Genomic DNA, 14,301 nt, shown 5'->3' with positions numbered 1-14,301 from the left:
TGATAAGCTGGGGTCACAGTCTAGCCTCTCAGGTTTCAGTAAACGCTCCATGTTGTGATGTAGTTTAGCACAGGATCACCACCAGGTAGCCCAGGATTCTATGTTCAATAAATTGTTGTGATAGAAACACAGGCCTTATCTCTAGGCTTTATTGAACATAGAATCTTCATAGTACTTCTGCAACAACAAAATATAATGACTAGTACATCTAATAACTGCTTCTACAGGGATGGTGATGTCTTGCATATGTCAAGAGAAAAGTTATAACTACAGGCCACATATTTAAACTCACCATGTAATCTGCATCACTAATATATTGATGTAAAAGAAGAGAATCACACACCATGTGTTGGCGCCCATGACACACACCAAACTGTTGTTGTTGTTAAGGGCCCCGAGAGGTGGTGCAGTATTATCCTGTTGCTGCTCCCCACAGGAGCAGTATCACTACAGATCGTATTTTTGGATTAAAACAGGGACTTTGCGGTACTTTTTCGTGTTTTTTACAGTTATATTTGTGACGCCTTGGTCTCATTTGATAAAATGGAAGATATATTACAGAAATAGAGATGATTTTGATTGGTTTTAGTACTGAAAATAGCTTGAAACTGACCTCAAAGCAGCAGAAAAGTTCAATTTTTTCTAATGTTCAAGAGTAAACAAATGACATCACGCATCTAATACACACCAGCTGGTGGGTCTAATATGCGTTCACAAATGTGCTGATATTAGTTATACAATTATCACAATATTGCATAACAACAAATCTTCTATTTTTTGATGTGAATAAAAATTCATTTTGTGAATAAAAAATTAAAATGGAATTCATTTCTAAAGCCTAAAAACATAACTAATAAACAGAGGAAATGTTAGTTTAGTGCCAGGAATGCCTGCATTGTTATTCTGGACCCTCTTTCGAAATTGTAATACAGTATTTTGAACTTTGTTTTAAAATGGCCAAATTACCAATTTCTGATCACTTTATTAGGTAGTTGAAACAGTTGACTGGGCGATTTCTTGTGCTCAATCGATAAAATAGAAGTAATACTAGCAAAACAACTAACAATTTGGATGACTGGAATAATGTAACTGACTTAAAATGGGAGTCAGTCAGCAAAATTGCCGATGCATAAATATTGCTGACAGAGCAAAATTCGTGAGTGTTATTTCATCAAATTTCATACTTTTTGTTTTATTACCTTCAGAAAAAGATTCTCTACCATTTCATAAGAAAAAATAAAAAGTTTTTATGAAAATTCTTAGACCCTGGCTGTCACTCTGAGATTTGACCTCTGGACCCTCAGAGGACTAAAAATGTGTGTCCGGGCAACAAAAATATAACAGGTAAGAAGTAGCAAATAAAATGTGCAACTGTGGTACAAATTATAATACAGTGGAACCTCTACTTGCAAGTGCATCCACGTTTGAGTTTTTCCAAATGTGAGCAGCCGATGGGTTGATTTTTTGCTTCCATACACGAGCAAAATTTCCACAAGCGAGCAGACCTCAAGGCAGGTTGCTTAATGCTGGTGAGGGGCTCTTGATCTAGGGAATTGTATCTCATTTGTTTGTTGGACTATCTTACTGAAACTTGGGCAATGTATGATGGAAAGATGCTTCTTAACGAACACCAAAAATGAAAGAAATCGGAGCATAAATTATTATTATTATTATAATCAAAAAGAAGCGCTAAGCCACAAGGGCTATACAGCGCTGCAGGGTAGGGAAGGAAGCAAGGGTATTGAATGGCAGAAGGGAGGAGGGATGATCAGTAGGTTACAGAAAACAGCGGGGCAGGGGATAGTACGGGGGTAGGGGTAGCAAGAGATTGAAGTAGAAAGGCCTGAAGGTATCAGAATTTGTGAAGTAAGTCAGTTGTTGTCAAAAAGTCAATGAGAGAGTCTGGATGAAAGGTGGGTCCATCAGCGAGAAGAGAAGGTAAAGAGAGAGCAGCAGAGCGAAGACGACGACGGAGGTAAATTCTGCGTGCTCGTTGATAAAGTGGGCAGTCCAACAGAATGTGGCTGACTGATAATGGAACTTGGCAATTCTCACAGAGAGGAGCAGGGCGCCTCTCCATAAGATATCCATGAGTAAGACGAGTATGGCCAATGCGAAGATGGGAGAGAGTAGTCTCCCAACCTCGACACTGGTGATAAGAAGACGGCCAGTAACCTATACTCGGTTTAATAGATTGAAGTTTGTTGCCGAGCATAGTAGACCAACGTTGTTGCCAACGGGTGTGAAGTTGGGAAGATATTGCAGCAAAATAGTCCATAAATGGAATACCTCTACATGAAACTGGTAGGTCATGTACTGCTGACCGCGCAGCAGTGTCTGCCTGTTCATTGCCCTGTACGTCAACATGACCAGGGACCCAACAAAAAACAATATCTTTATGCTTGGTAAAGATGCGGCGTAGCCAAAGTTGGATACGGAAGACTAAGGGGTGAGGTGTATCAAATTTCTGTATAGCCTGTAAAGCACTAAGGGAGTCTGAGACAACCACAAATGATGACACAGGCATAGATGCAATACGGATAAGTGCTGTAAGGATGGCATACAATTCAGCAGTAAAAATACTAGCCGAAGATAGTAAATGCCCTTGTACGACGCTGTCCGGAAACACTGCTGCGAATCCTACGCCGTCAGAAGACTTAAAGCCATCTGTGTACACAGCAATGGCATGAGAATGAGAGTGAAAGTGGTCAAGAAAATGAGAGCGGGAAGCGACCGTAGACAGTTGGGCTTTCGAGCAAGGGAGAGAGAAAGAACAGACTTGAACAACTGGAACTTCCCAGGGGGGTAGGGAAAAGTGAGATGCTACATGTACATAGAAAGGCGGTAATTGAAGAGAAGACAAGAGCGAATGAAGGCGAAGAGAGAAGGGACGGAGTAAACAGGGGCGGTGAACAAATAAAGAATGTCTACTAATATCAGTGACCATTCTATAAATGGAAGGATTGCGGAGATCATGAGAACGTACATACTAGCGAAGGCAATGGGCATCACGGCGATCGGATAAGGATGGAATGTTCGCTTCTGCATAGATGCTCTCGACAGGGGAAGAGCGGAAAGCACCAAGGCATAAACGTAATCCTTGGTGATGAATGGGGTTAAGGCTAGAGAGAGTAGCAGGAGATGCCGCTGAGTAGATCTGGTCACCATAATCAAGTTTCGATAAGATAAGGGTGGAATGTAGGCGAAGGAGGGTTCGACGATCAGCTCCCCATGAAAGATGAGCAAGGGTTTTAAGGAGGTTCAGCCGGCTGTGGCAAGTTGCCTTCAGAGAGGTAATGTGAGGTTTCCAGGATAACCTACGATCAAAGAGGAGGCCCAGAAACTTGACTGTATCACGTTCAGGGATACGGGAGCCATAGAGATACAATGGATGATCGGAGATGGCAGAGCGTCTAGTGAAAGTAATTTGGTGGGTTTTAGTGCTGGAAAATTTAAACCCACGTGTGGTGGCCCAATTGGAAACACGGTCGACTGCATGCTGGAGAGAAACTGTAATAAGGTGACAGTCAGCGCCTGCACAGGCAATAGCGAAGTCATCAACATAGAGTGATGACCAAATATCTGATGGAAGACTAGAGGCCAAATCATTAATAGCAAGGAGAAAAAGTGTTGTGCTCAGAACACATCCCTGGGGGACACCTTCAGCTTGGATAAAGTCCGAGGAGAGCACATTATTAACCCGAACACGGAAATGCCTGTCAGTTAAAAAGTTCTTAAGGAAGGATGGTAGATTGCCTCGAAGGCCTAAGGAGTGGGCTTGGGCTAAAATATTATACCTCCAAGTTGTGTCATATGCCTTCTCAAGGTCAAAAAATATGGCAATAACTGAGTGGTTATTCGCAAAGGCATTACGAACATACGTATCCAAGCGTAGTAAGGGGTCTATGGTAGAACGTCCCTTACGAAAGCCATATTGACGAGTGGAGAGACTGTTGTGTGTCTCTAAATACCACACTAAACGTCTATTTACTAGGCGTTCCATCACTTTGCAAACTGCACTGGTAAGAGCAATGGGACGATAGTGGGAGGTTTCATGTCCCGTAGTGCCTGGTTTGCGGAAAGGGAGAACAATGGCGGATTTCCACAGCTGTGGAAGAACTCCTTGTGACCAAATAAGATTGTAAAGGCATAATAGGACTGCAAGGGCTGACTGATGTAAATGTTGTAGCATACGAATATGAATGTCGTCGGGCCCAGCTGCCGATGATCGGCAAGCTGAGAGTGTTGCCTCCAGTTCTTGAAGTGTAAAAGGCACATTATACAGTGGACCCCCGCATAGCGACCTTAATCCGTGCAAGAGGGCTGGCTGTTATGCGAAATGTTCGCTATGCGAATGAATTTTCCCCATAAGAAATAATGGAAATCAAATTAATCCGTGCAAGACACCCAAAAGTATGAAAAAAAAATTTTTACCACATGAAATATACATTTTCCTACACACAAAGAGAAGGATACATGCACAATAATAGAGTAGTACATGCTCAATATATATTGTGCATGTACTACTCTACTAAATGAAGAATAAATGACACTTACCTTTATTGAAGATGCAGCAATGACTGATGAGACACTGTGTCCTGGGAGTGCCTTTTCCTCCTGAGTACTGTAGGTCCTGTTTGGTATTTTCTTCCAGAACAGGCCTTATCACACTGTGTATGCCACTACGATTCTTAAATCTCTCAAACCAACCTTTGCTGGCTCTAAATTCACCAATATGAGCACTAGTTCCAGGCATTTTCCCTGTTCACCTGGGTGTTAGTCAACTGGTGTGGGTTGCATCCTGGGAGACAAGATTAAGGACTCCAATGGAAATAAGTTAGACAGTCTTCGATGACACTGACTTTCTTGGGTTATCCTGGGTAGCTAACCCTCTGGGGTTAATTGTTTCTTGGTATTCTCAATAAGCCACACCAACAACGGTGGTACAGCAGCAGCAGCAGCTGACGGTGGTACAGCAGCAACAGACGATGCTACAGCAGCAACAGACGATGCTACAGCAGCAGCAGACGATGCTACAGCAGCAACTGACGATGTTACAGCAGCAGCAGACGATGCTACAGCAGCAGCAGCAGCAGACGATGCTACAGCAGCAGCAGACGATGCTACAGCAGCAGCAGACGATGCTACAGCAGCAGCAGACGGTACTACAGCAGCAGCAGCAGCTGACGGTGGTACAGCAGCAGCAGCTGACAGTGCAGCAGCAGCTGACGGTGGTACAGCAGCAGCAGCAGCTGTACCACCAATAGTAGCAATGGTTGATTGGGGTTTATTATACAACGTGGCCAGCTCGGAGACACACACTCCACTTTCATACTTATCAATGATCTTTTTCTTCATCTCCATAGTAATTCTCACCCTTATTGCTGTAGGGTTGGCACTAGAAGCTTTCTTGGGGCCCATGGTCACTTATTTTCCAGAAAAAAATCACCAAAAACACTGTAATAATACAAAATGTTCCGATTGTATGCTTGGATGTTACTGCGGAGCCTGGCTGGTAAACAATGCCACCCGCGGAACATGTGAGCGTGGCTCAGGCCGCACATTGGACGCGTCTCGGACGAAGGCCGCTGAGCGGGTTTTTGTCCACTATGCGGGGCAAAATTTTAGCGAACAAAGCGTCCGCTATGCGGATTGTCCGCTATGCAAGGCGTCTGTTATGCGGGGGTCCACTGTACTGTTCTTCTCTGAGAGAAGAAAAGTCCAAGGGTGCTAACTCTTTGGCAGACTTTGAGGAAAGAAATGAGGGGCATAGATGGAGTCCCTGAGAAATACGGACCAGATGATTGCCAATTTCATTGGCAACATCTAGTGGGTTTGCTATATCAACACCGGCAACCTGCAGAACAGGAGCTGGGTCAGGAGAATATTTACCACTCAGTTTTCGTACTTTTTTCCAGACTGCACTCAGAGGTGATGGTGGAGACATAATCTCGCCAGCAAGTGCGTTTAGCATCACGGATGACACGGCGAGTGATCGCACGCTTCTGCTTAAATTCAAGAAGTCTCTCTGTGGTTCTATTGTACCGGTACCTGCCCCATGCAGCGCGTTTCAAACGTACTGCACGAGCACAAGCAGGAGACCACCAAGGCACGCATTTCTGAGAATGCCTGCCCGACATTTGGGGTATAGAATGAGAAGCTGCGGTTAAAACGGAGGACGAGAAGAGGTGTAAAAGCTTATCGATGGAGGACGAAGAAGGAACCTCTCTAAAAACAGTTAGGTGTGAGTAAAGGTTCCAATTTGCCTGATCAAATTGCCAGCGTGGGATGCGAAGAGGTGGTGAATATGAAGGGGAAGTAAGAATGATTGGGAAATGATCGCTGTCATGTAAGTCCGGAAGAACAGACCAAGTGAAGTCTAATGCGGAGGAGGAAGAGCAGACTGAGAGATCGATGCAAGAGAGAGTGTGAGTCCGAGGATCAAAATGGGTGTGAGTACCTGTATTTAAAACATGGAGGGGGTGGGTGGCAAGAAAAGCCTCTAACTGAATGCCACGGGAATCACAGTGAGACCCCCCCCAGAGGAAATGGTGGGCATTAAAATCACCAAGTAACAGAATTGGTGGTGGTAATGACGAAACAAGAAAGGCAATATCCGGAATAGATAATGCCCGAGAAGGAGAGAGATATAAAGAACAGAGCGTATACCACCTATGCAAGTGGATAAGGGCTGCTGTGTAATGCAGCGAAGTACGAATAAATAGCTGATGGTACGGAATATCAGTGCGTAGAAGAAGGGCACTTTAATTAAAGGTCCCATCAGGGAAAGGATCTGAAGAATACAATAAATTATAGCCTGAGATGGGAGAGAGAACAGCAGAGTGTAATTTTGGTTCCTGTAAGCAAACACCAACAGGGGAAAACTGGGAGAGTAACGTCTGAAGCTCACCCCGATTACCCCTGAGGCCGCGTATATTCCACTGTAAATAGGCCATGATTGGCAATGATAAAGATACCTGAAATCCGCAGGTAAGGGTTCCTACGGACTAGAGGGGTTAGAAAAGTCCACATGCGGAGGCAGTGGAAAACGTTCAAGCAGCGAAGGAACGGTGCGCTGTGAAGAAAGGAGTTGCGCAGATGGAGTAGAGGAGAGAGAAGGAGCGGAGGGTGGATCAGTGTCCATTGATGGTTTAGTCTCTGCAATATATTCAGAGATTGCTTCAAGTGTTTCAGAATTCAGAGACGTCGTATGGGAGACAATACTGGAAATGGTAGGGGGAGGATGAGTAAAGATTGGAACTGTAATGGACTGTACCAAGGTAGGGGGGGACGGAAGGGTGGAGGGAACTGGAGAAGCGTGGAAGGGGACAGAAGAGGCAGAAACCTGGGAGGTGGCCGAAGAGGAAGAAACTTGGGAGAGAACAGGGGAGGAAGGTACAGTATGAGGAGGAGGGTGAACCTCTACACTTGTAACAGAGCCAGTGAGAGGGGGAGAACCAGGTACAGAGACAGGGAAGGGAAAATGAGGAGGTGGAAGATGGGTAGGAGGTGTTAACGGACCTTTTTTTGACTTTTGAGAAGTATAGGGACGATTGGGAGGAGATGTCATACAAGATCTCGTCGCTACTGAGGCTTGTGAGAGAGAACACGAAGAAGCAAGATCAGACTGAGACGTTGAAGTAGGGACGTCTGAGCCGAGGACAGCAAAAGAATTAGCTACAGGAGTGACTATGGGAGAGGTAACCACAGAGGTGGGTGCAGAAGATGGGATACCAGAAGTGGGGGGACGTTTTGAAACACGGGAATAAGAAACACGAGGTAGTCTCCCTTGGAGGCGGAGATGAGAAACTGCCATGGCATAAGGGAGACCTTCTGCCTCTTTGAGGTAACGGATTTCCTGCTCATTTAAGTACACTTGACAACGGCGAGAGTACGAAGGGTGAGCCTCATGACAATTAAGGCAAGAGGGAGGTCGATTGCAAGACGTATTAGAATGGTCATCGGCACCACAGACTGGGCATTCGGTGATAGATCTGCAATATTTCGCTGGATGGCCAAATCGCCAGCAATTTCTACACTGTTGCGGTGTAGGGATCACCTTTCGAACTTGTAACCGATGTCCTGCTACATAAACTGAAGATGGGAGTTCACGGCTGTCAAAAGTTAAACGAGCCACATTGCTAGGGTATCGTCTCCGCCCGCGGGCAGGAAGAAAGTAAGTGTCTACCTTGAGGATTGGGAGATCTTGGAGTTCCAGCTGTTCAAGAATGTCAGTGCCACATGTCTGGAAATTTTGTTGAACTATGGTATGGGGCAGAATGATGGTACCACTACAAGAATTGAGGGAATGATGCTTTTCAATAGTTACAGGAACAGTATTGATATGGGAAAGACGAGAAAGCTCATGAGCCTGGGTAGCATTCTGTACGGTGACGATGCGCGTACCGCTCTTAAGAGCATGAAAAGAAATATCTTTACCAACATGGCGTAGGAGTGCCTTGCCAATACTGTGGTCAGAAAGATAGGCAGTAGAGGAAGTCGGTCGTAAAGTGAAGAATTTAGTCCATTGTGCAGTCTGAAACTGAGCGTGGAAAGGTAGTGAAGGATGTGTTGATCTTTTCTGAGAAGAACGAGAAGGTGGAGAAGTATCATCAGCAGGTAATTGTCGTTGTCGTTTAGGCGTGGGACCAGAGTTGGTCCGACGTGGAACGGGCCGGCGATTTGAAAATTGCCGCACCGTAGAGGGAGAGGCCGGAAGCATAGTCAGAGGAGAGCGAAGGTCAGATAAATCGAAGGAGTCAGTCGAGGCCTCAGTACCTGAAGCGGGTGAGGAAACAGCACCGGCAAGAGGTACAGAGGCATGAGGAGTGTCCGAAGAGTGGTCCAAAGACGAGGCGGGGTCAGAACGGGGTGCGGTATCAAGAAGGGGCCCGGGGGTAGCAGGTTCATGGACTAGGGCTGCCATGGTTAGGTTACTTCTTTCTTTTTGTTTTTAAGAAAAAAAAAGAAAGAAGAAAATAAAATAAAAATAAAAAAAAAGAATAAAAAAAGGGGGGACCGGGGAGGGATAGTTCCTAGGAGGAATGAAAGGGCCAGAAATCTCCCTCCGCGCCCAAGAGGACCTCAGCACCGCAAGTAGCGCAGATGCAGCATGGAACCCGTGCCATACCCTACCCATCATGCCAGTAAACCGGCAATCCGGGATAGCAACCTCACATCTGCCGAGCTACCTCGGTGGACAAAAGAGAGGGCGGCCGGAAATCCGCCACAAAGCATACCTCCTTTGGCCACCACCCCCGGAATCTGAAAGGTGGCTTCCAGAGATACACCCGTCGCCCGAGAGACACCCAAAGCCACCCTCCGGGATACCGGAGAGGGATCAGGACATCCCCAGGCAATCCAGATTCCACGGCAAACTACGCCACCACCAAGAACCTCAACGGAATGGGATGGATCCCGGTACCCTTTCCCCTACCTAGGAACTAGCGTGCCTGTGGGAAAAAAAAAAAAAAAAAAAAAAAAAAAGGGAAGGGCAAAAGGGAGGGGTGGGGAGGAGGAGGAGGAAAGGAAAAAGGGGAGGATGGGGAGGATAGGATAGGGAATGGGGGATTGGGGGGTTATTAGGTTCGGTCTGAGGAAGTAGACCGACAGGTCTAATTCCTCAGACCAAGAGCCTCTTCACCACGCCAAGGAGCCCCCCTTGAAGAGGTCAGAGCATATATAATGGAGTTCACCTCTCAGCAATTAGCCACCCCTTAGCGTTATTTTCATATGGTTTTTATGGTTGTATTTTTGGTCTCATTTGATAGAATGGAAGATACATTACAAAAATAGATATGATTTTGATTGGTTTCATGACGAAATGCTCGATTGCTTGGCTATATTCAAGAGTAAGCACACAACGTCACTGTCCATTCCAGTATGCAGTCGTGAATGGGTTGACATTATTTATACAAGTAAATCTTATATTTTTTGTGTGAATAAAATTACAAATTATTTATATTGTAATAATACGTATAATAATAATAGTAGTATAATAATAATGTACTACATAATTATAATAATAGACGGCTTCAACAGCCGTCACTAGATGGCAGTGTTTACCACAACAAAGAGGGAGCGGTTGTGGTCGCCTCCACCTGTTACATAATGACAAATTTTATTCATTCTAGAGTATATATCAGGTTTCTATGTTATTTATATTGTTTATTATTTCATATTAGATGAACTGTGATAGATAAATAAGCAGTAGAGTTGATGATAGCAAAATATTCAAGGAGTATTTTGTCCTGTCTCCAGACGAACACTCGTTGGCCGCCACCGCCGCCAAATATATAATGACATTCATTATAGAGTACACCTACCATCTGACTTACGACCGAGTTCGGTTCCGAGAAACCGGTCGTAAGTCGAAATGGTCGTAAGTCGAACTTTACTACTGAATATCAACAAAACATTTTTGTAATGACTATTTTATTGTTTTATTTTGGTATTTCATGTTTTACTTTACTTTTTATGTTGTTAGTACTGTATTTTATACTGTAAGGTTTAGGATAAACACTGTGCACAACACAAATAGTTGTTTATTTCCCAGAAATTTGGCATTAAAAACACGGTCGTAAGTCGGATGGTAGGTGTATACAGTGGACCCCCCGCATACCGCTGGCATCACATAACGATTAATCCACATACCGCTTGGTTTAATCGCAAAAATTTTGCCTCGCATACCGCTTAAAAACCCGCTCACCGCTGTTCGTCCGAGACGCGTCCAATGTGCGCCTTAGCCAGCCTCACATGTTCCGCCAGTGGCATTGTTTACCAGCCAGCCTCCGCGGTAGCATCCAAGCATACAATCGTAACATTTCGTATTATTACAGTGTTTTTGGTGATTTTATCCGGAAAATAAGTGACCATGGGCCCCAAGAAAGCTTCTAGTGCCAACCCTACAGCAATAAGGGTGAGAATTACTATAGAGATGAAGAAAAAGATCATTGATAAGTATGAAAGTGGAGTGCGTGTCTCCGAGCTGGCCAGGTTGTATAATAAACCCCAATCAACCATCGCTACTATTGGTGGTACAGCTGCTGCTGCTGCACTGTCAGCTGCTGCTGCTGCTGTAGCATCGTCTGCTGCTGCTGCTGCTGTAGCATCGTCTGCTGCTGCTGTAGCATCATCTGCTGCTGCTGTAGCATCGTCTGCTGCTGCTGTAGCATCGTCTGCTGCTGCTGCTGCTGTAGCATCGTCTGCTGCTGCTGTAGCATCGTCTGCTGCTGCTGCTGCTGTAGCATCGTCTGCTGCTGCTGCTGCTGTAGCATCGTCTGCTGCTGCTGTAGCATCGTCTGCTGCTGCTGTAGCATCGTCTGCTGCTGCTGTAGCATCGTCTGCTGCTTCTGTAGCATCGTCTGCTGCTGCTGCTGCTGTAGCATCGTCTGCTGCTGCTGTAGCATCGTCTGCTGCTGCTGCTGTAGCATCGTCTGCTGCTGCTGTAGCACTGTTGTTGGTGTGGCTTATTGAGAATATACCAAGAAACAATTAACCCCAGAGGATTTGCCACCCAGGATAACCCAAAAAAGTCAGTGTCATCGAAGACTGTCTAACTTATTTCCATTGGGGTCTTTAATCTTGTCTCCCAGGATGCAACCCACACCAGTCGACTAACACCCAGGTGAACAGGGAAAAATGCCTGGAACTAGTGCTCATATTGGTGAATTTAAAGCCAGCAAAGGTTGGTTTGAGAGATTTAAGAATCGTAGTGACATACACAGTGTGATAAGGCATGTTCTGGAAGAAAATACCAAACAGGACCTACAGTACTCAGGAGGAAAAGGCACTCCCAGGACACAGTGTCTCATCAGTCATTGCTGCATCTTCAATAAAGGTAAGTGTCATTTATTCTTCATTTAGTAGACTAGTACATGCACAATATATACTGTGCATGTACTACTCTACTATTGTGCATGTATCCTTCTCTTTGTGTGTAGGAAAATGTATATTTCACGTGGTAAAAATTTTTTTTTCATACTTTTGGGTGTCTTGCACGGATTAATTTGATTTCCATTATTTCTTATGGGGAAAATTCATTCGCATACTGATTATTTCGCATACCAATGAGCCCTCTTGCACGGATTAAAATCGGTATGCAGGGGTCCACTGTATATCAGGTTTCTGTTATTTATATTGTTTATTATGCCATATTAGATGAACTGTGATAGATAAATAAGTCGTATAGACGATATTAGCGAAATTATTCAAGAAGTATTTTGTCCAGTCTCCAGACAAACTCTCGTCCACCACCGACACCGCCCATACCACTATATGAATTACATATTTTATTCATTTTAGAGTATATATCAGGTTTCTATGTTATTCATATTGTTTATTATGTCATATTATATGAAGTGAGATAGATAAATAAGCCATAGAATTGATAGCGAAATTAATGAAGTACAGAATTCCACTGGAACAGATTAACTGCATTTCAATTAATTTAAATGAGGAAAATTGACTCTGCAAATGAGCAAATCCAGTTGCGAGCAAGGCCGTGGAACGGATTAAACTCTCAAGTAGAGGTTCCACTGTACTAGCATGATAGCATCAATAGGCTAGTAGTATCACTTCCATACTTCGGTAATGTGCCACAGCCTTAATTTCACCTCTACCACATATCAGTAACTTTTATAATCAGTTAAAAAAGTCGACTTATATGCTAGCATATAACCCTTTCAGGCTCCACAGGCCAAATTTCAAAGTGTGCACCAGGGTCCAAGAATTTAAAAAAAAATTTTTGTTATTTTTTCTTATGAAAATGGTAGAGAATCTTTTTCTGAAGGTAATAAAACAAAAAGTACGAAATTTGATGGAAAATTGACGAAATTATGCTCTCGTGAATTTTGATGTGTCAGCAATATTTACGAATTGGCAAATGAGCAAATCCAGTTGCGAGCAAGGCCGTGGAACGGATTAAACTCTCAAGTAGAGGTTCCACTGTACTAGCATGATAGCATCAATAGGCTAGTAGTATCACTTCCATACTTCGGTAATGTGCCACAGCCTTAATTTCACCTCTACCACATATCAGTAACTTTTATAATCAGTTAAAAAAGTCGACTTATATGCTAGCATATAACCCTTTCAGGCTCCACAGGCCAAATTTCAAAGTGTGCACCAGGGTCCAAGAATTTAAAACAAAATTTTTGTTATTTTTTCTTATGAAAATGGTAGAGAATCTTTTTCTGAAGGTAATAAAACAAAAAGTACGAAATTTGATGGAAAATTGACGAAATTATGCTCTCGTGAATTTTGATGTGTCAGCAATATTTACGAATTGGCGATTTTGCCGACTTTGACTTCCATTTTAGGCCAATTACATTATTCCAGTCCACCAAATTCTTAGCTATTTCACTAGTATTACTTCTATTGATTGAGCACAATAAATCGCCCAGTCAACTGTTTCAACTACAAAATAAAGTGATCGGAAATTGGTAATTTGGCCAATTTAATACAAAGTTCAAAATATTCCAATTTCAAAATAGGGCCCAGAATAAACAATGCAGACATTCCTAGCACTAAACTAACATTTCCTCTGTTCATTAGTTATGTTTTCAGGTTTTACAAATGAATTCCATTTTGATTTTTTACTCGCATAATGAATTTTTATTCAAACCAAAAAATAGATGATTTACTGTTATGCAATATTGTAATAATTGTATAAATATCATCACCACATTTGTGAATGTATATTAGACCCACCAGCTGGCATGTATTAGACGTGTGAGGTTGTTTGTTTACTCTTGAACTTCGACAAAAATTTAACATTTCTGCTACTTTGAGCTCAGTTTCTTGCCATTTCCAGTGCTAAAACCAATCAAAATCATCTCTATTTCTGTAATATTTTTTCCATTCTATCAAATGAGACCAAGAAATCGCAAATACAACTATAAAAAACATACGAAAAAACACTGTAAAGTCGTTGTTTTAATTGAAAATCACTGTCTCAGTTTTTTCTCTCTCATTGTACACTGTGTGCTACACGATTTGTTTTATGTGGTGCACACATACCACATAGATGTATTCTCTCATATCTAGGCCCAAATTTACCACTCACAGCCGTAGATTTACGGGACGGACCCTGAAAGGGAAGTACATGTACTAAACCCACAGGGGTCATACAGTGCTTTAGGGAATGGAAGGCATTCAGGCTTGATTCAAAGGAATTGAAGCATTTGTCGAAATCTTTAGATCAAGAGCCCCTCACCAACATAAAGGAACCTTGTGATGAATGGTTTGAAAAACCGACAAGTTGAAGATTGAGACACTTATGCAGCATATGCGAATCTTTAT

The 14,301-nt window shown here is 43.3% G+C and overlaps 1 protein-coding gene across 2 annotated transcripts in view; it reads right to left on the bottom strand.

Moving 5' to 3' along the window:
* Nucleotides 1-310: 310 nt before the first annotated feature.
* Nucleotides 311-14,301, bottom strand: part of LOC128698225 (peptidyl-prolyl cis-trans isomerase 1) — a 62,314-nt gene continuing 48,323 nt past the window's right edge. The window contains exon 5 of one of the 2 annotated variants that reach the window (XM_053790479.2): nt 311-447. In XM_053790479.2, the coding sequence (XP_053646454.2) occupies nt 445-447 (3 nt within the window). In that variant the 3' untranslated portion in view covers nt 311-444. The remainder of the gene's footprint in view (nt 448-14,301) is intronic. The other variant, XR_011392641.1, reaches the window with a different exon arrangement.

This window comes from Cherax quadricarinatus, chromosome 31 (assembly GCF_038502225.1).
Source record: "Cherax quadricarinatus isolate ZL_2023a chromosome 31, ASM3850222v1, whole genome shotgun sequence".
Classification (NCBI taxonomy): Eukaryota; Metazoa; Arthropoda; class Malacostraca; order Decapoda; family Parastacidae; genus Cherax; species Cherax quadricarinatus.
Note: the sequence above shows the minus strand (reverse complement) of the source record. Positions and strands in the feature narration are given on the sequence as shown.